Source organism: Myotis davidii, unplaced genomic scaffold (genome assembly GCF_000327345.1).
Source record: "Myotis davidii unplaced genomic scaffold, ASM32734v1 scaffold151, whole genome shotgun sequence".
NCBI lineage: Eukaryota > Metazoa > Chordata > Mammalia > Chiroptera > Vespertilionidae > Myotis > Myotis davidii.
In genome coordinates this window covers 959,825-982,483 of record NW_006285248.1, presented here as the reverse complement: position 1 = coordinate 982,483, position 22,659 = coordinate 959,825, and the positions used below count along the sequence as shown (strand labels likewise).

Here is a 22,659-nt window from a genome sequence, read left to right as displayed (position 1 = left end):
TTTGTTCATTTGGACTACTTGAGAATTTGATTTTATGGGGTAAAATTATGAAATTATGAATATAAAATATTTTCAGTCTTAGCATTCTCTGTGTTATCTGCTGAAGTTTTTTTCTGAGAGTTTCTTGAAGTTGAAGTAGGTTACTAAATAACTTATTTTTACTTCTTATTGAGAAAGACTGTTCCCTTTTAAGAAATAAAAATATTCATGCCAGACATTTCGTTGGTGATTTTACTTTTAGGTCCTTTTGCAAATGTGTGTGTGTGTGTGTGTGTTTAATTTGTCTTTATTGAAAGTATTACACAAGTCCCCCTTTTTCAAACCCTCCCATTGACCCTCTCCGTCATGCTCCCTCCCCTAGGGCTTCACTGCAACTTTTTAAAAAAAATGTTTGTTTTTTAAGACAAAGTTGAATGTACTAAGAGATATAATTTGGTTTTTTTAAGTTTTTAATTACAAATTATTTTCTCTTGCTAGGAGGCAGGTGGAAGTCATCATAAAGTTTCTGTTTCACCCGTTGTCCATGTTCGAGGACTCTGTGAATCTGTGGTGGAAGCGGACCTTGTGGAGGCTCTGGAAAAATTTGGGACAATATGGTGAGGACAATAGGGACTTCATGCAGATTGAAAACAGTATGGTAGAACCAGCAGCTGGGTTGCTACTGCCCTGATGTTATCACTGAATTTCTTTGGAATCTTGTTTTTAACCTTTATGGGATGATGCATGGATGTATTTTTGTGGCCTTGATCAGACCTCTTATTTCCCAACTAGGTTGTATATGTAAAATTGATTATTGCTTCTTTCATCTGATTTTCAGATGAGTCCATGATTCCTTCCTTCTTAAACACTGCTTTAAACCAATGAGTTGATTACATAAATACTGATTTTTTTTTAAATCCTCACCCAAAGATATTTTTTCCACCAATCTTTGTCTTTTTTTAAATCTTTTTTTCCCCCTTTCTTTCCCCCCCGCCACCAATCTTTTTAGAGAGAATGGAAGGGAGGGAGTGGGGGGAGGAGGAGGAGGAGGAGGAATAGGAGGAGGAGGAGGAAGAAAGCAACATTGATGTGAAAGAGACACATCAATTGGTTGCCTCCCACATGCACCCTGACAAGAGCTACACCCCAACAAGAGCCAGGAATGGAGCCTGCAACCCATGTGTGTGCTCTTGACCAGGAATCGAGCCCAAGACCCTTTGGTGCGAGCGTTGATGCTCTGACCACTTGGCATCATTGGCCAGGGCTTAAATACTGATTAGAAAATTATTTTGGAATATTTAGGAACTGGCAACTAAAAGTGTGTAGATGAAAGGTAGGCATTATTTGCTTAGTTACATGTTGTGTTGAGTTCTTCTTTTGCAGGTCATGAGCAGTCAGTGTTTTATCCTAGCTTGTCTTCCATATTCACACAGCTGGTGTGTGCTTATGAATATTGACTTAAGTGAAAACATAATTAGAAAAGTGAAACTGCTACCAAAAGTAGACACTTAAAAATTCTTCCTAAATTATTTTTGGAGTATGTTTGGTTACTGCTCTCTACTTAGCATGGATAATCTAGAGTTGATTTTTATTATTTTTTTCCTTGATGAATATGTTTGGAGTTTTGTTGTAGGCCTCAGTGACACAGACTAAGTCAAAATATATAAACAGGAGAGACATTTCAATATATTTGCTGAGATGGTTTGATTGCTTCAATTTTATAAATATTTATATGGAGTTTTTGAGTATTGAAAGGATAATACATAAATAGATAGTGAGGGAGTGATTAGAGATATCCAACAGAAAGGAATAATTGCTTCAAAGGAGTAGTAGTTTTAGGTGATAACTTCTATCATGACATCTTTTATATTAATTTCTTTGGTGACTTCATTGAGAGGTAGATAACTCGGCAAACCTGTTATCCTCACTTACATACCTCAGAAATCACCAACACACATAATGTTTATCCTCGGAGGTACAAATTGGGAATTCACATGGGCATAGGAAAGCCCGTTTATGAATTATTACTAAGGTTACCATATCACTTCTTAGTCATACGGAGTGGATCTTGGAAGATGGTCTGTCTGGAGAGTTAGGTATTGAAGCAGACTCCTTTGACCTTTTTTAGGCGTGGGTGTTGGCACCAGACTAACTCCATTCACCATAAGGACCTTCTAAGTGGTGCATTGTCCCATGGACTTACAAAGAGATGGTTATTTCTGGTTTATTTTTCTTCTGTTCTTATATATTTAGGGCTTTTACAGTTATTTTCTTATAGCTAAGAAATACTAAAGCTATGTGGGAAAAACAAGTTGATGGAAAAATATAGATGGAAACTTTTATGTTATTTATGACCATGACCTGAATGTTGGGATTAAAGAAATAGAACTATGTGTTTAAGTTGGTCAGTAATTTGAGTTACTTTTGGGTAGCCTGTTCTTTTCCAGACTCTGTACTGTTTGATACTTTGTCCATGGTAAAGTGTTCCATGTATGATTTTTATTCACTTAATGTGCATAGTACATTGTTCTGCCCTCAAGATTGGTAGTTATGTGGATAGAAAAGCTGTGAAATAATTGGAACAAATTAGTGTATAATTAAGAGCTTAATTGACATAAATATGAATAATAGGAGTTTCAATTGTACGAAATGATATTGAATAAGTAACTGCTATTAAAGCTGAAGGAACCTCGAATAGTCTCCAGTGAAAAGCAGGTGTTTTGTTTCAAAATGTATTTATAGAACCTTTTCCTATTTGTTTATTTTGTGATGTATAATTATAAAGATTATACAGAAACTGCTCATATTAAAAGGGTGAATCATCAAGTTCAGTATTTGCTAAGTTTATACCTAAAAGTTAGATGCAGAGGAAGGAAGTTCAAGAGAAACTATAACAAGATGTTGAGAATGATTATGTCAGGATAATAAAATTGCTATATTTTTGTCTTTATTTTATAGTGTATTTGTGTATTATAATCAAAAGAATATTTAAAAATATATGCTGAGTATCTCTTTCTCCCTTCCCCACTCCCATTAAAGGAGAGGATGCTAGATAGTGATCAATTTAAAATTTTGTAACAGAACTTTTGAGATCTAATTTGTATAGTAAATCTTCTGCCTCTCCCTGTTTTCATTTAAAATTTAGTAAACATGTCTTGAGTTGAAACATGTAAGTTGAAAGAACCCACTATGTCCCTTAGCTATTTTGGTTATTTTTTTCTCTCTCTGGTCTTTCAATCTTCCTCATATTAATGCTTTTTAAAGATTAAAAAAAAAATAATGTGGCAGTTTAAGTGTATTCTTAAAATATGTGTGATATTCTAATAAATATCTTTTCACATTCTTTAATATTTAAAAATACTTTGGGTGAGAGTTAGGGAAGAAATTTGGTCAGTTTGCCATTTTTTTTTTATCTGTTCTCTGTTTTTAGTAAGATAAATGAAAGTATAGTTAGTTATAAGTGTGTGCAGTTCTTTGGAAAAATCAGTAGATAGTAATTTATTAAAGTCTGCTTTTACTTGATTGAAAACAAATAATGTTAATTGAACTTACTGTGTTTGGGTATTCCCTCCCAATCTCTTTCCAGCTATGTGATGATGATGCCATTTAAACGGCAGGCTCTCGTGGAATTTGAGAACATAGATAGTGCCAAAGAATGTGTGACATTTGCTGCGGATGAACCTGTGTACATTGCTGGTCAACAGGCTTTTTTCAACTATTCTACAAGCAAAAGGATCACTCGGCCAGGAAATACTGATGATCCATCAGGAGGCAACAAAGTTCTTCTATTATCAATTCAGAATCCTCTTTATCCAATTACAGTGGTATGGATTTTTAATATGCCACACTAAGTTTCCGTTAGAACGACTAACATAGTTTTCTTTACTGCCATCTAAATATTTAAAAATAGTGGTTGTCTTTAGAATTATTAAATTAATTTTGACTATTAAGCTTAATGAACAAAGAAGTGGTGAGCACTGGTGCTAAAAAGGTCAGAAGCACAGTTGTCAAAATTAGGTAAGAACATTAAAGCGTCAGTGTTAACTGTTTCTAATAAGAAATTCGACAGACTTGGAAATGATCTGAGAATTCTCTCTCTCACTCATGCCAGCACATGTTTCACAAGCATCTACTAGGTAATGACAGACTCCCATAGTATATTGTAAGATGCATATGCCATTATTATACGGTTTTTTGATAAACCTGTTAAAAACCGGCCTTATTTATTTAATTTGTACCATTTCTATTAAGGGTATATGATATTGGGACATAAATTTAAATCGTATTTTATGCTTTAACTTTAATTAGACATTTATCTTTATAATATTTATAGGCTTAATAGTGCTAATATATTTGCAGTAGTTGGTGTTTTGGAAAAAAGAATATAACGTAATCTAGTACAAGTACTCTGATTTGTTTATTGTTGTATCCCTAGAACCTAATGGTAATTCTTGAAAGTTGAAGAATTATTCCTAAGAAGGTGTTTAAGTTCTCTCTTAGATGATTCAGGCATCTTGTTCGATGCCATCTAACACTGTATAAATAATCTTCCCTGTGTCTTTTCTGAATAGCCATTGTTCCTTGAAAAATGGATACTGAGCTATTCTACTACCACTTAATAAGTATTTATTACTGTAATTCAGTATTGTAATATGAAACATTTCTTGGTGATATTTGGAAAAAATAAGTTAATTGATTATAGTTTTGGTATTAATTGTGTATAGCCAGCATTTTAGTCACCTATTTAGAAAATAAAAATTGAGGATTTATTTAGAGATCAAATAGGTTAAGTTCAAATGTGTTTCATTGGAACTTCTCTAATGTGCGGGTATATTGCGTAGGTGAGGAAGTAACTTTAGATTTATTAAAGTATAACAATTTTTAAAGTTTAATTAGTAATTAATAGAAGTGATATCTTGATAGTTTTTAAAAATTCTTTATTGTTGAAAGTATTACATATGTCCCCCCCCCCCCATTGTCGTCTCCCAGCCTGTCTCCACCCTTGTTAGTTTTTTTTTTAATATATTTTATTGATTTTTTTTTTACAGAGAAGAAGGGAGAGGGATAGAGAGTTAGAAACATCGATGCGAGAGATCGATCAGCTGCCTCCTGCACACCCCCCACTGGGGATGTGCCCGAAACCAGGGCACATGCCCTTGACCGGAATCAACCCCGGGACCCTTGAGTCCGCAGGCCGATGCTTTATCCACTGAGCCAAACCGGTTCGGCTAGTTTTTTAAGTAAAGGAAATCAGTGTATAGCTTTAATGTTTTTCCAAATACAAAATGTGAAGAAATCTTTTCCTTTCCTTCTTAGGATGTTTTATATACTGTATGCAACCCTGTTGGAAAAGTGCAACGTATTGTTATATTCAAGAGAAATGGGATACAAGCAATGGTGGAATATCCTTTATTTATAATTTTTTTATTGATATGTGTGAATGCTGTGTAACATAGACCTTATTTTTTCCTATGTAATCATTTCTAGGCAAATGGTGTTTATTCCCTCTCAATCTCTTTTTCTTAGATTTAAAAAATGAAACTTCCACACCCATAGGGAATTTTGCTTGCTACCATGAAACAATCCAGTGCTTTGCCTTTTTAGTAGGGAAAAAATAACTGATAATATATACACTTTTACCTTTTAAAATTTATCTTGAATAAACTTTTCTGAAGCTCTTCTTAAAATAGGTCGTTTGGAAATACCAAAATTTTAGAATCAGTAGAACCTTTCTTACTTTTCTTTATTGAATCTTAGATGGTCATAGTTTATGTAAGAACTATTTTTTTTGTTAAATTTGTTATATGTTGAATAAAAAGAGCAAGTTGTAAAATAGTACATAAAGTACAATCCCATTTAAAAAAAATTTAAAAAAAACCCTAACATATGCATAGAGAAAGTTAGGGCTTTATAGCAAACTCTTTAATGGTGCTTCTGGAGAGGTTTTTTTTTTTTCTTAACATTTTTGTGATCTGATTTTATTTTTTGGAAAGAATTATAGATTAAAAAAAATTATAGACTTACGTAATTTTAAAAAACAATAAAATGAAGATAGTTACATGATTATAAAACCCTGCCTTTTCAGAAATATATAAAAATTAAATGTTTGTTTTGTATTATTTTGGTTCTTTATAATGTTAAGAGTAAAATATTGCCTATTTCGAGATAGCGAGTTCTCTTTTGCTAGAGAATGTGACCATGCCCCTTTCCCTTCTCTCCATTTTAAAAAGTACTTCTGATAACTTAGAAGGATTTATATGTAGATAGGTAGGTTGTATTATGTTCCTTTTAATATCATTGATCCTTTTTTTCTTTTTTAATTTATTTTTAAAATTTATTTTTAAATTACAGTTGACATACAATGTTATACTAGTTTCAGGTGTACAACATAGTTCTTAGGCCCTTATGTACCCTACAATGGTACCTTTGATATTAAAATTAAATTCTCCTACTAAAATTCATCTAGAAATTTTATTTGGTAAAACATTTCTAGAAGTGAAAGAGTTATTTCTAATTTTTTAAGTCCTTTTCTAGGGATTGGATAATGATTAACTATTGGACATCTTAAACCAGATTTCCTTAATAGAGCTTATGTTTGAATCAGTCCTTTGTGCCCAGAAAGCTAAAGCAGCACTCAATGGAGCAGATATATATGCTGGATGTTGCACACTAAAGATTGAATATGCAAGGGTAAATATTTTTTTCAACACTTCACCAAAGAAATATTTATGCTTTGGTATTATATATTAAATTTGAACTTTCTTTTTAATCTTAACAGCCAACTCGTCTAAATGTTATTAGGAATGACAATGACAGTTGGGACTACACTAAACCATATTTGGGAAGACGAGGTAAGTATTTTATGCATTTTAGAATATACTTATATCTGCTGAAAAATTTTACATGCAGTTAGATTCCTTTTTCCTGAGATGAGCTAGTTCATTCAAATGAAAATGTTGGTGAATGCTTTTGTTGCAAAAGGCCATGTAATGCTGGAAAATAACCTTGAACATTAGTGCCCCCTACTGGTATGTACTGAGTTATTTATATTTAGTTCAACAAAGGAGCCCACACATACAAGCACGCCCGCAGTTCAAGGACTTGCATTTCTCCAAGCAGCTCTCTCTCTTTGGAGGAGAGGAAACTGATTCAGAATATTCCTTACAAACTTCAAACTTGCACACTGCTTCTCTATGGAAAGGACTTTCCCCCCAAGCTGGACGAGGCATTAAGAAGGATAGAGGACTCCAGCAGGCTGACTCTACACTTCATCATGCACAACATCGGCATCAGCAAAAAGCCCTCTGAAAAACTCAGACTTGCAATTCACCTTGACTGCATACTGCATGCACCATCACCCAAGTTTTTAAAGGAGGACACTTAACAGTACTTCAGACTTGCATGGGATGAACACCATGATAGACTGTGCCCATGTATTCAAGTTGTATGTATATATTGGTCTGATTTCCCTTAAGGTTTCAGTTGTAGAATTTAAGATTTTACACTAACGGATACTAGACGTTACCTACAATGTTGTAAATATTAATGCCCATTACTGTAACTGTTTGCAGCTTAGATTCAAATTGTTAATTGGCAAATACCAGGGCCAGTTTATCTACAGGTCTTGGGAATTGATAATGCTCAACCAATCCACACAGATATTAACGATAAAAGGATTAGAAAGGTGCACACTTGCTGCACTTAAGTTTTTTCCCCTCCGGTGTGGTCACTGAATAGAATCATATAATGAAAAGGTGCATGATATGTAAAAGACAATTTTCTGTGTGGTTTGATTTTTGTAAAGTGGCTGTTTATAAGTTGTTACTTTTTGTAACAATTTAAGGTTATCACTCATGTTAATTTGTGTAACTAGAAATTTTGACATTTCAAATGTAGGTGAAAGTAACATGTCTGTTCAAGGTAGAAAAATATATTTTAAACTTGATAAATCTGAATATAAGAGCAGTTCATTTGAGATACATTTTTACCTATAATCTACAAATGCTAGATTTCATGAGCATAGATTTTACTGGTAAACTTGTTAACTAAGTGTGTGGCAATTTTGGAATATACAGATTAAAATGTGGATCTTGTAAAAACAAGGGGGCTGCAATATTGGCTACATCTCAACTACAATATCAGCATTTGAACCATATGTTGGGAAAACTCACCGAGATGAGTATGTCTGTAAATTTAATAAACAAGGAAAAATTTTTATGGCATCCAAAACATCTTGGGCAGTAGGGACTCTATGATAGAGTATGTACTCTTGCCCAAAGAAAAAATACAATGCAGTGGTCCTTGGACTCCTTAAATATTTAGGACTTTTGGATGATTGGCCCCTTTAATTCTCAATTTTCAGGAAATTATCTTGCCTTATGTATGGGGTTACAAAAAGATTTGTTTTGTAATGCAGCTTTGGCTGCACCCCCACATTTTTCACTACTCACAGAAATCCGCTTGGTACAGGCTTGGTGCAGCTGAATACAGTATTGGAAACAAAGTCTTAGTACTCAAACAGCAGAACAAGTGGTTGATGAGAAATCTCTCACTTCTGTCAAATTATAGTCAGTTCTTGAACACTTAGGGTTTGTTGTTTTACTTATTTGAAATAGTGATTTTGGTTACATTTTTCTTAATGTCTCTTAAAACATTTATAGACATGCTTCTTATTTTGATAGTGTTAACATCGATTCTTTTAAAAGGTTGAAGGTTTATACAAAGCCAGCTTACATTAATTTTTCATGCAGGGAATTGCAGTCAGAAAAGTTTAGAAATGTGTAAGGTAGATATTTAAATAGTCAAGTATAATTGAAGTCAAACAGAATTTTAGTTGTTTATGCTTTCAAGGGAAAAGAATTTTTGTGGTCTGGCAAGACGATAGCAGTTTTTTTTGTAGTGACTAGCTTCTATTCAAGTTGATATTGAAGTGTAACTTTCCTACCAAAACAAAGCGCTTTTATAAATAGAATCTCATTTTTAAAGTCCTTTTCAGCCCAAATTACATTTCAGTGTAAAGAATTCTTAGCCTGGACTCCAGAAAATCCCTTCTGAAATGTTAAGCAAAACTTGTCTATATATATGTATCTTTTTGGGGAGAAGGCCCACAGCTTCCATCAGATTTCTGATGAAACCAAGAAAGGTTACAAACACTGTTTATAGACTGATGTGTTCAGTGTATGACTCTTCTGCACACTTCTTCTATTTTTTGTGACCTTATATTAGGTAGTGAATGCTTCAAATAAAGAGAATGATTAATAATGAGGATGTTTGGCTGAAAGACAACTTGGAGATTATACCTATCCTAACTCCTTCATTTTATGAATGAAGATTGTTTCTGTGATTATACTGCAAGTTAGTGGTTAAGTGGGGATCTGATTCTCAATCCACTGCTCTTTCCTTTATAGCACACTATTAACTATCTCAATAAAATGGAGCCCTGAAAACAAGCTGATATTGGTTGAAAATTTCTAGATTAGATTTGTATTTAGTGTTGGTGGCATGCTTAAATAGAGGCACATTAGCACAATGTATTAGCAGATTGGATTGATTCAAGAGGAGTGAGACTTAAATGATTTAATGAAAAAAGGGAACTATGAATGTTTAGTCTGTAGAAGAAATGACTTTGGGGAAATGGAGTGGGAGGATCATAGCTTTGAAGCACTTGGAAGGGTTTTTGGAGACAGAATGAATCTGAGGCCCCAAATGGGATAGAATATGGATAGAGGACCAATTTCTATATAATAGAAAAATTAATTTCCTGATGAGTTAGGTTCCTGAAAATGTAAGGGAAAGTAATGAGTATCTTGTTACTGGTTTGGGTAAGCAGAGGTTAGTCAGGGGTAGGGAACCTTTTCTCTGCCAAGGGTCATTTGGATATTTATAACATCATTCGTGGGCCATATAGAATTATCAACGTAAAAATTAGCCTGCTACATTTGGTCAAACATTTAATTAACTCACGTCTAATGCTTTGGCAGAGACAGACCAAATGATTTTGAGGGCTGTATGTGGCCCGAGGGCTGGACGTTCTCCACCCCTGGGCTAGATGGTCCCAATTGATTGGGACGATGTAAAGAAAATTTACACACTGAATAAAAACTGAACTAAATGACCTTAGTTCCCTATCAGTGCTTGTGATAACTTGGAATAGGTAATTAAAATGATATTTCTCTAGACTGAGGTGAAAATTAAAGTATTTCTCATCTCCCATAAATCTCATTTGTTTAGTTGACTATGATGATATAAAGAGCCTCTCTGTCTTTGAATTTTCAAAGATTAGAATGACCAAACTCTTAAGATACATTTAAACAAATCTTACCGGGGACTATAATTTGATCAGCAAATTTTCTAAAAGTATTGTACAATGAATTTTAAAATTTACTAACCAACCATAGGAAGTGCTATTTTAGAAACTTACTTTTTATTGACACCTCAAATTAGATTTGGGAACATTGGCATGCCTTCCCTGAAGATGTAGCTAAAATAAAAAATTATACTTCAGGAGTATTGTAGTATTCTCATCCAATAATGTAGCCCCCTTGGTTAAACGTTGGGGGGTGCTCATAGTCCTGCCTGGTGTTAACATCTATACACAATGACCAGTCCATGCTATAATCTGGGCCAGTGATGTGCATATTTCCAGCTCTGAAGTCTGTAGGTGTTTGTAAATATGTGTATATACATACAAAATACTCTGTGTTTACTGATTGTGAAACCATGTAATACAGGTTGTTGTTGGCTTATGCTGAACTTCTTGAAAGAAGCCCACTTTGAAAATGTGTTGCTGTTGAAGCTAATAGTATGATTCAGGTACTGTCTTTCAAAAGTACTGCACTTAAAGCTTGTTTTAAAGACATGTATTGGTAAAAACTTCTGTACAGTGTCAAACTCTAGCATTGTGTACATTCACTTTCTGAAAAGTATCCATTCTTCTTAATTTTGAAAGTGTGATTGTATTTGGCATCTGCCAAAAAATTTTCAAGTTAAGTGGAGTTTGTTAGATAGAAGTACTTAAACTTTTGGTGTTTGTATTTAAAATGGACATAATGGATGTTTAAAGTTAACCAGGAATGATATTTCTTTTATTATGAATTGTAATGGATGTTTTTGAATGGGTTTTCCCATGTGAGAACTCTGTTAAGTACTTGGATCAAAATTGTTAAAACCATGTTTCTACTTTTGTGTCAGATAGAGGAAAGGGTCGCCAGAGACAAGCCATTTTGGGAGAACACCCTTCTTCGTTTAGACATGATGGCTATGGTAAGTTTGTCAAGGCAGAAGGAAGGTAGTATAGACGAACTGTTAGCATTTTTGCATTTCTGACGAATGGCACATTTCTTGTTTCTATATTTCCTGCTTATTTGACTTGGTTTATATGGGATTGGACCCTTAGAATGTACTCCCAAGGAGTTGTCCAAAATCTTTTCTTACTTTCTTTTTTTTTTTTTTAGAATATTGATATGTTATATAATTCTTGAGATAAATGAGAGTTACTATTTGGGCATTCGAAAGTTTTTTTAATTTTTAATTTTTTACCATTATACCTTGTTTTGTTTTGTCTTGATTTTGATTAGTAATGGGCTCTGGTTTTGTTAGAGGACCAAAAAGAAGTATTATTGCTCAGTAAACTGTATTTTTCTTCTAGCAATTATGAACAAAGGAATTTTGAGTAAGAAAGACAGGAAGAAGGGTATTTATTGAAAAGGAAACATGTTTCTGGTTAGATCTTTAATTATTTTAGTTCTACAGTTGGTATTTTGGCTTTAAATTAGTTTTATTTAACTTCTCTTTTAAAACTTCTTTAGTTTTTTTTTAAAAAAGAAAATTCTTTGGTTTTAATGTTTGCTATGTTGGTAAGTTTAAGATTATGAAGCCTAGAATAATCTTCTTCCTCAGGAAAGAGAGCTCTCAGGCTATTGTTCTTGTGAGTAGATGTTGAGAATTGCTGTTGATAAGATTAACTGGTTATAAGTTCTGTGGTTTTAAATATTTTTCAGTTTTTATTGACTCCTATTTTGTGGTTGAAGTCCAGTGCTATTTGGAATAGAAAGTGGAAATTACTTTATCATAGAAAAGTCCCTGGTGTTGCTATTGTCTGAAATATTTTCAAATTGCCTACATGCTTGATGACCATTCTTAGCTGTGAATTTTAGCTTATTCCCTGTGGTGGTTTTTTGAATTCCAGGAATTTATTACGTTTGTGTTTGTTGAAGTTTCTATAGTAGTCTTTATGGCAGAAGACATTGAAACAATATGCTATATCAAAATAGTAAGTGTGGTGTGTAGAATGAAAACCTTACTACGGACTGACAGTTTAGTGAGTGTGTTGCTTGATAATTTGTCTTAGTTTCTTTGACAGTGTAAATGTTAACAGTGGTCGTTGGGATAGTTCTGACCCTGCAGTAAAGAAACACTTATTAGCAGCCCACTGTGTTTTGCATAATGGAGGGTTACAAAAGAATTGCCGACCACAAGTCTCTTGTGGAGGTGTGGAATAGATAACTGTGCCATGGGTGTCAGCTGAAGGTTAAAATTGGTTAATGTTTGGCAAAGCAGGCTAGAAAAATCTGTGAAAGAATAAATGAAGGACGAAGAAGTCTACTGTAGTAGTGTTGACACATACTTTTCTCAGTGTGAGTTTTCGGGTTTTCCTTCCTTTATAAAATTTATCTTATTGAAAAATTGTATAAATAAAAATACGTTTTATGCCCTAGAAGAACTTTATATATATATTTTTAAAGCCTAGTATACAATATTCTGTCAGTTTCATACCCTAATTTATTTAGTGTGTGTGTGTGTGTGTGTGTGTGTGTGTGTGTGTATAAATTTTAAAGCACAAGTTTACTTAAAGAGATGAGGTGCAAAATTCTTTGGAATGGTGATGGTTATTAAATAGGGATCTTTCAGTCTCTGGAGAACACTGCTGAAGAGGAATGGTTGTGTAGGGCATCCATTCTGAGTTATGTCCATTGAAATATTTAACTGAGAATAATTCTACTTTCCTAGAGAAGTATGAAGAATAGGGTATAGGAGGGGAGAGGGACCGGGAGTAGGATGGGAGGAGAGAGAAGGAGAGGGAGAGGGGGAAAGAGAAAGAGAGAGAGAGGTGAATAAAGAGGCAGAGAAGTAGATGTGAAATTGGGGGAAGGTGATGATGGGAGTGGGTGCTAGTGATACTGAACGTTTTTAGGAATCCTGCAAATCACAGCTGTATCCCTTAGATTTAGCAGTTCCGCAAAACAGGCTTATTTGCATTTTTGTGCCATATCACATGTGGCTTTTCCTTCATGTTGGTATGTAAGAGGTTTAATTATTTAATTAGATTAAATTTGTTATTTAATTTTTATAACAGTTTAAATCTGTGCTTTCAGAATTCTTTAGCTCTTTTTAATTTGGGAAGCCCAGCCTATGAGGTGAACTGGTAAAAGCCCTTATACTTGAGAAGTGGCAAAAATAAACATACAGATTTATTTGGGGTGACCCCAAGAAAAGCTTGTGTACCTTTGGATGTGGTTCCTGGGCCAAAGATTTTAGAATATCAAAGATAGAAAATGCCTTCAAAATGTTAATAATGCCTATTTATTATGTAGCATTTTTTCACATAAGTGAATTTTTAAATACCTGAAGCATTAGTTTTTCAAGCACCAAACTTTTTTTCATGAACTAGTTAGGATAGAAAGCTTTTAAATGACTTCTGTGTTTTTCTTATCTTCCTGAACAATGTAGGCAACAATTTAAATTCTATAAGTAACATAATTTAATTCCGATGGCTAATTATAAACTTAAGTGATACTCTTGCACTGAATTTGATTTTTACATACACAGTAGATGTCCAAGATTTTTACTTTGGCCAGCTTACGTAGAGTGGAAGGTTTCTGCTGCCCATCTACCAGACATCTTGCCACTTTCCATGGAAAAGAAAATTTAGTGATAATAGTAAAGTCTCATTATTGTACAAGCAAGTGGTGGGGTGCAATATAATATGTATGCACACTTTTCTAAGAGGGATAATAATGATTGATACATGACCCCAGTGTATGTATAACAGTTTAAATTAGAGGCCAAAATACGTATAGTTACAAGTAACTCACCCCGACCTATATTGATTGTTTTGATAAACTACCAATTAGCAGCAGAAGAGCAGTTGAAAACCATGACCAACTTAAGGCAACACCGATGACAATCCATTGATAAGTTTTCTCCTATAACAATGATTTTCAACCTTTTTCATCTCATGGCGCATATAAATTAATTACTAAAATTCTGCGGCACACCAAAATTATATTTTTTGCTGATCTGACAAAAAGATATAATTTTGATTGATTTATACCAGAAGGTTATTGTCATGTTGGCTGTTGTCATTTTTTTATTTGATGATCTATGGGAAAAGAGGTCAGTGTCCCTGACTAGAGCCAAGTATTGCATGTTTTAAAAACTCTTGTGGCACACTAGTTGAAAATCACTGCTTTATAAAATTGCAGGAATTCACACCATTTGCATGTGCCCAGTGGTGGTGTTGCTATGTTATGAATGGCAGCTATACTTAGAATACTGAATACTGAATTGGAGTCCACATAAGCTCAGTAGCATGCTGTTATACTGGAATATAGTAGCTCTTAGCAACTCAGTAGATGACAAGTGTCCCTTAGTCTCATAAAAATGAAAGTCAGAAGCATTATATACTCTTCACTTTTGATAAACGAGGAAAGGACTTGGGATTTTGAATTGGTTTCTTGCCCATCAGGAGGACCTTTGCATGTTTCAAGAATGTGCTTTTATAATCACTATCTCAGGAGCTCTTTAGGTGTATTTCTGAGCTATTTATCTTCAGCTTAGTTGCCCCATTCTGAGTTCTTATGCTGTAAGAACTTTCTCCAGACTCCCTGATTCCTGTCTATTTCACTCACTCGAGCTTTATTTTTCTTGTTACTTCCGATCTGTTGTGGATGGGAAAAACAAATGAAGTTGTTTAGAACTACTCTGAAGTTAGCAGGTGAATTCTTAAGGATTTGCAGTATAAGAGATGTAGATTTTTGTGTTTCTGTGACAACAGGTTCAGGTACTCAGGCATTTTCTTCTGGTTCTTGATGTTGTTGCAAAAAATGGGTCTGAATAGGTGTGATATTAAATAAATTAGTAGTAGAATAAAATACTCACCTGAAAGTACATTATAGTAAATTATATTTAAAGGAGAACCAAAGATGTTTTTTTTGTTATATCTGTATATAGTTTTCTAGATTTCACTGTATGTGTTATTTTATTATCCTCTAAAAGACATTGGCAGAAGGGATTTTTTTAAAAACTTGAGGTATAATGTATATACAGTGGCCCAAAGATTTACTCTGATTTCCCCCTCCCTATCTGTGGCCTGAACTTATATACTTTTTTGGGGGGCTAAACTACTATTTTTTTAAAATACAGAAACACAAAACCTGTTGTATGCAGATACATGCAGGCCTATGTATATGGGATCTGGTACAAATGTAAATGTTATTAATTCACACAGGTTATATTTGAACATTCACACATCTGAGTTTTCTTTGGCCATACGTCAGTCTAGTTATAGTAAGAGCTTATTTTTTTGCGTGGTATATTGCATTTGCTAAAGTTGTCTTTCTTTCTTCCTTTCTTTCTTTCTTTCTTTCTTTCTTTCTTTCTTTCTTTCTTTCTTTCTTTCTTTCTTTTTCCTTTCTTGCTCTTTTTCTTCTCTCTCTCTCTCTCTCTCTCTCTCTTTCTCTCTTTTTTTTTCTCTCCTCTTCTCTCTCTCTCTCTCTCTCTCTCCTCTTCCCTCCTTCCTTATTTCCTTCCTTTCTTTTTGGTCATTTTTATAGGATCGCATGGTCCGTTGTTGCCTTTACCGAGTCGTTACAGAATGGGCTCTCGAGATACACCTGAGCTTGTTGCATACCCATTACCGCAGGCTTCTTCCTCTTACATGCATGGAGGAAATCCCTCTGGTTCGGTTGTGATGGTTAGTGGATTACATCCGCTAAAAATGAATTGTTCAAGAGTGTTCAACCTATTCTGCTTATATGGAAATATTGAAAAGGTAAGTTTCTTTATTACATTTTTTTTTGCTAAGATAATCTAGTAAGAAAATCTGAAAAGGCAGCAAATACAGGGTGTCCTAAAAAATGTATATACACTTTAACAGCTGATAGCTCAGTTTTGAAAATGAGATGTATTTTGATAAACACTGCCTTTGTAATTATTCAAAATGTGTGTATACATTTTGGGAGGATATCCTATATATGTTTTCTCTTTGAGTTAGGAACATTCAAGTTATTTTAGTAATGACCCACATGAGCTAAAAATCCATTAGGTAGGAACTCCAAAAATTATTTTTGTAGGTAAGTGATCAGTATAGGTTGTTGCTACTAAAACTATTTTTTAAAATAATATAAATAGAAGTCTAAAACAGTTTAATCAATTACTGGAGCATTATAGGCATAAGTCTTATTTTATAATTTCAAAGAGATTTAGCATTTAGCATGTTGAACTGTGGAATTTAGAAGGACCATACATAAATATGTCTCAGACTTAGCCACAAGTCTAGATTTATATACTTGCCTCCCAAGTGCTAGAGTTCTTATATCTTCTGAGGAACAGTGTACTTTTAGACCCACTTTGATAGAATGTGTCCAGAACTTTCTGTTTGGAGGCTTATACTCCAAAAGGAGCAAAACATTTAAATTAAACATATTTTGAAGATCTTTAAAATTTTAAGTTTATTTTCACCAGATAACTAACTCTGTGGTTCCCCTAGGTCTGTGATGTTTTATTCATTGATAATCTTAGAAATACTTAGGATATTCCCTGTCACAAAGCAGATGTTAAACTATTTTTGAAAGAATTGTGGGAAATTTAACTGGGAAAATGATTGGTAGTCTTAAGTTACTAGTTGTTTGAATCACTTGCTAATTTGAGTTTCAATATTGTGGTAATGATGCTTTCTCTGTTATTTTATGTGATTTTTAATGTTCTTTTCACAACAAAAAAGTATAAGTACGCGAGTTTCTTGGTACTCTTAGTTCTTACTTTTATTCTAAAACTTCCCTGATTTGAGAAAGGAACTTGGAAAAATCTCTGAAATAATTTCCTCAACATAACTATTTGACATTTAAAAAAAAAATAAATAAAATCCACATTTGGTGTAGGGGGTATACATATAGAATATTTCTACTTATTATAACTAGCTAAGACTACATGGGGCAGATATAGCAACATTGGGAAAAATAGTTCAGATTTTTTTCATACAGACATTTATCTTAGACACCTGGGTGTTTAGTAAGGTCTAGGAGCCTCATGCTTGGTAACTAAATGGGCTAATGGGTATTTTAACCTTCTTTACATAGTATTACTTTTCTTTTTGTGCTTTTCACATTGGTAGATAATGAGTCAGTTTAATCAACATCTTTAGTAGATCTTTGTCTTTTATGTTATAAACTGACTAGAGGCCTCATGCACAAATTCGTGCACCAGTGGGGTCCCTCAGCCTGGCCTGTGGGATTGGGCCTAAACTGGCTCTCTGACATCCCCCAAGGGGTCCCAGATTGTGAGAGGGCACAGGCCAGGCCGAGGGACCCCCACTGGTGCACGATTGGGGCTGGGGAGGTACACGGGAGGTTGGCCAGCTGGAGAGGGACTGTGGGAGGGCTCCAGGGTATGTTGATCCTGTCTCACTCAGTCCCTGTCGGTTGGACCCCAGCAGCAAACTAACCTACCAGTCAGAGCATCTGCCCCCTGGTGGTCAGTGCACATCATAGCAAGCAGTTGAGCAGCCTTAGCATGTCATTAGCATATTACGTTTTGATTGGTTGAATGGCTGACTGGTCAACTGGACACTTAGCATATTAGGCTTTTATTATATAGGATGGGATAGGATTATCGTATGATTTAAAACCCAAATCACTTTGTCTAATAAAACAAGTTTTCTATATGTTATTTGAACAATTCTAGTCTCTCACTCCACATATCAATAATTATAAAACATTTTAAATGATACAGTATGATACATTAAACTGAAGCCATCATATTCTTAAAATATCTCTATATAGTTAATTTTGCCTAACTTCTTTTAAAGATTTACCAGCACAAGAACTATATACTTCACATATGTATTTACTTACTACTAGATTTGTAGATGTTATTGGATTTAATCAATGGAGAAAAATTTTGCCCATAAGAAGACAAATGAAACTGAAATGTTTTGCTACAGCTGAATTTTGTTCAAGTATAGGTGTAGTATAAAAATGCTAGGATAGCCCATTGAAAGTTGTGATGTGAATATGAATGCTATGTTGCATTTGTTGTGTAAGTACATTGACAATATTCCTTTGAGGTTAACTGATAAGGAAGCATGTTCAAGATGTCATGGATGTTAGTGGCACTTAATAGCTGTTTACAGACTTTCCAAGACGTAGGAAAATCACTATGTCGAGTGATTTTCATACTTTATCTCATCGAAGCCTTACGGCATTTACACTAAAATTGGAATGATGTAAGAGGATAATGTGGCCTCTGCCCAAGATATTAATGAAAACTTGTGAAGTATTGCCTATTTTTTAAACTGTCTCTGCCTTGCACAAGCCTTTTACTGGAAATGGTGTCTCGAGGCCATCTTGTATTATTTCTGATATAGGATTTTGTATATCACTGCAATAGCTCTCTGGATATTTGGTAATTATTACTTTTAAATTTCTGACTTACCTACTAGCATATAAACTTCAAGAAGACATGGTCTGTTATGTTCACTGGGCAGAGCCTAGCACAGTGCTTATCAAAGCATTTTGGGCATTTAATAAATATTTGTTGAATGAAAAAATGTTGAATCCTCTCAGGTATTATTATCTCCATCTTATAGGGAAGTTTAAAGCTCAGAGAAGTGAAGTAATTGGTGTAGGTTACACAATTGATAAATAACAGAGCCCAGGGTAAGCCTGTGCTCTTCTTCCATGTGTTATACAATATAATTACAGTCTCTTTAAAAAAATTTTATTGAATTTTGATATGAGTTAAAAGTGTCTAGTAATAATATATCAGAATAAAAGTTGAAGATTCCAGGTGATATTCTGTTTTTTTCATCAACCACTTAAACCATATTATCTTTTAGAAATTTCTGTTACTATAAAAGGGAATTAAATGGTCATGTTTATGGGATTTTGTATCTACAGGTAAAATTCATGAAGACCATTCCTGGTACAGCACTGGTAGAAATGGGTGATGAATATGCTGTGGAAAGAGCTGTCACACACCTTAACAATGTCAAATTATTTGGGAAAAGACTTAATGTTTGGTAAATATCTTAAGTGGTAAATTTTAAAATTCTTTTTTATTAAAGACATAATTTCAATTTCAGAATATGTTAGTGTAACTGAGGGCACATGTGAAACTAGCACCTACAGTGTTGTTATTTTAGACAAAGTTTTAGGATCATGTAATTCAGATTTTGCTTACCTACGTCTGGTTTTTAGTTTTATGATCATAAAACAGCATGTTTAAGTGGGCACCTTTTATATTAAAGTTTTCCAATATAAGAACATATTCAATAGATTTTTTTCTTTAATGTCTAACATATAAGAGTGATTTAACTAAAATTAAATATCTAAGTACGTGTTCAAAATATTAAATATTTAAACTGTTTAAATAGCTATGTGTGCTTTTTTGTTAAGGTTGATGGAGGGCTGTATGTTAACATTTTGAGACTGCCTACTTGCTGCTTTTTTCTAACAAGATACATGTTCTGTACTGGTTTCTTTCCAATCTTCAGTGTGTCTAAACAACATTCAGTTGTTCCAAGTCAAATATTTGAGCTGGAGGATGGTACGAGTAGCTACAAGGATTTTGCAATGAGCAAGAATAATCGCTTTACAAGTGCTGGCCAAGCATCTAAGAATATAATCCAGCCGCCCTCGTGTGTGCTGCATTATTATAACGTTCCACTGTGTGTCACAGAAGAGACCTTCACAAAGGTGGGCACTGAAATACAAATTGTATAAAATGTCCCTCTTTTCTTTTTTAAAATGTCATATGTTATCCTCATTTTAAAGTCTTGTTCTGCTCGTCTACTTTTGATAGTATTCTGTTGTTTGTTTGTTACTTTATTTATATAGTTTATTCCTTGGCCATTAAACTTTTCTGGCCTCCATTCATCATTGTTCTTGTTTTGGTTTGTGGCGCAGTCTTTTTGAGAGTTGGAATTAGAATGATACACCCTTATTCCTGCATTTGGAAAGTTTTCTTACTGTGTTCTTAATTCTTACACTTCAAGAAGACCACATCTGCCCTGACCGGTTTGGCTCAGTGGATAGAGTGTCGGCCTGTGGACTCAAGGGTCCCGGGTTCGATTCCGGTCAAGGGCATGTACCTTGGTTGCGGGCACATCCCCAGTGGGGAGTGTGCAGGAAGCGGCTGATTGGTGTTTCTCTCTCATTGATGTTTCTAACTCTCTATCCCTCTCCCTTCCTCTCTGTAAAAAATCAATAAAATAAATTAAAAAAAAAAAAGACCACATCTGTTATGTTCACTGTGGAATAACTAGCACGGTGCTTATCAAAACAAAACAAAATTTTACATGTCCCTGCCTTTTCCCCTAACTGTAGGAAATGCTTCAGAAGATAATTGATTTTCTGGAACTCCACTCCTATTGGTCAAACAGTAAATCCTGGTCTACTCTGAGAATATATATTTCAGTTACAAATCTGTGGTTTTATTGTACAGCACTAAATGTACCTAGTTGTAGACTATCACTATTTTTGATTTTTCTCATATAACTTTTTAATCTAAAAACATACATGACTTCATTCATGACAGGATCAAAACTTATATGCTACCATAAAGTTTACTTTCTTAGAAAAGGTAGAAATATTATTTTGGCTGTATTTTTAATGGAGTTTTATATTTCTTTAACAGTTATGTAATGACCATGAAGTTCTTACATTCATCAAATATAAAGTGTTCGATGCAAAACGTAAGTGCACACTCTCTCCTTTTAATTTTTCTGGTTAAGTTGATGACAAACAAACAACTGGATTTGTGATTCTTTGTTTTAGCTTCTGCCAAAACCCTTTCTGGGCTCTTAGAATGGGAATGCAAAACTGATGCAGTAGAAGCCCTTACAGCACTTAATCACTACCAGATAAGAGTTCCAAGTAAGTAATATTGTGTCATTTTTCAATGGGAGGTACCATCAGAAGCATTCACAACAATTTTAAAATAACATTTATTAGCTTTAAAAAATACAGAGAAGTACAAAGAAAACGAGGCATATAAATCCCACACCCCACATAATACTTGGATTAGGTATCTCTTGCTGTCTAACAGATTATCCCAAAACTTACCACTTTAAACCAGCAAACATTTACTATCTTACTATTTCTGAGGGTCAGTAATCTGTGTGCAGTTTGGCTGGGTAGTTCTGGCTTAGAGTCTCTTAGGAAGCTGCAGTCATGCTGTTGTCTGGGTCTGTAGTCATTTCTAGTCTTAACTGGGGGCTAGAAAATCAACTTCCAAGTTCACTCGTGGTTGTTTGTGGGCCCAGTCAAGCTGCCTTGCCCCTTTCATGGTAACTGGCTTCCTTCAGAAGGAGTGATCCAACAGGGAGCAAAAGACCAAAACAGAAGCTACAATGTCTTTTATAACCTAGTATTGGAAGTGGGGTACCATCACTTATGCTGTTTTCTTGTGATCACACAGACCAACCATGGTACATGGTGAATACCAGGGCTGTGAATACCTGGAGGTGTAGGGATCATTGGGGCCATATTGGAAGCTGGTTTCTACAATACCTGTTGATCTTCTAGAACAGCTGTTCTCAACCTGTGGGTCGCGACCCCTTTGGAGGGTCGAACGACCCTTTCACAAGGGTCGCCTAAGACCATCAGAAAACACATATATAATTACATGTTGTTTTTGTGATTAATCACTATGCTTTAAATATGTTTAGTTTATAACAATGAAGATACATCCTGCATATCAGATATTTACATTACGATTCATAACAGTAGCAAAAATACAGTTATGAAGTAGCAATGAAAATAATTTTATGGTTGGGGGTCACCACAACATGAGGAACTGTATTGAAGAGTCGAGGCATTGGAAAGGTTGAGAACCACTGTTCTAGAAGAAAGCAATGCATGTAGCCTGGAAGGTGTGGCTCAGTGGTTGAGCATTGACCTATGAACCAGGAGGTCAGGGTTCGATTCCCAGTCAGGCACATGCCCGGGTTGTGGGCTTGATCCCCAGTGTGGGGCATGCTGGAGGCAGCTGATCAGTGATTCTCTTATCATTGATATTTCTTCCTCTCCCTTCCCTTCTCTGAAATCAATAAAAATATATTTTGAAAAGACAAGATTTCCAAACAATCAAGGGTTATTGTATAGCCAAAGTAATTTGGCCGTGGAATTGGCACTGGTATAGGCAAGTGTAGAATAGATGAAATAAAACAGAAACCTAGAATCAGACCCATAAATATATAAACACTGGACCTATGACAAAGGCAGTCGTGGGAAAAGGAAATTCTTTTTATTCAGAAGTTTGGGGAAAATTGGGTATTCATTCGGAAAATAAAATAAATGTGGGCTATGTCACAGTATGCGTAAAAATTAACTCCATGTTGACGATAGACCTAAAAATAAAAATCTTTGAGAAGACAACATAGAAGAACATCTTTATGATCTC

At 34.4% G+C, this 22,659-nt stretch overlaps 1 protein-coding gene across 2 annotated transcripts in view; it reads left to right on the top strand.

Annotated features, from left to right (window-relative positions):
- Positions 1–453: 453 nt before the first annotated feature.
- The window catches only part of HNRNPLL (heterogeneous nuclear ribonucleoprotein L like), a 30,405-nt gene continuing 8,199 nt past the window's right edge, over positions 454–22,659 (top strand). The window contains exons 1-11 of one of the 2 annotated variants that reach the window (XM_006755916.2): positions 454–596; positions 3,566–3,803; positions 5,296–5,381; positions 6,573–6,669; positions 6,758–6,830; positions 11,170–11,241; positions 15,813–16,030; positions 19,155–19,276; positions 19,751–19,952; positions 20,893–20,950; positions 21,033–21,131. In XM_006755916.2, the coding sequence (XP_006755979.2) occupies positions 3,573–3,803; positions 5,296–5,381; positions 6,573–6,669; positions 6,758–6,830; positions 11,170–11,241; positions 15,813–16,030; positions 19,155–19,276; positions 19,751–19,952; positions 20,893–20,950; positions 21,033–21,131 (1,258 nt within the window). In that variant the 5' untranslated portion in view covers positions 454–596; positions 3,566–3,572. The remainder of the gene's footprint in view (positions 597–3,565; positions 3,804–5,295; positions 5,382–6,572; positions 6,670–6,757; positions 6,831–11,169; positions 11,242–15,812; positions 16,031–19,154; positions 19,277–19,750; positions 19,953–20,892; positions 20,951–21,032; positions 21,132–22,659) is intronic. The other variant, XM_006755915.2, reaches the window with a different exon arrangement.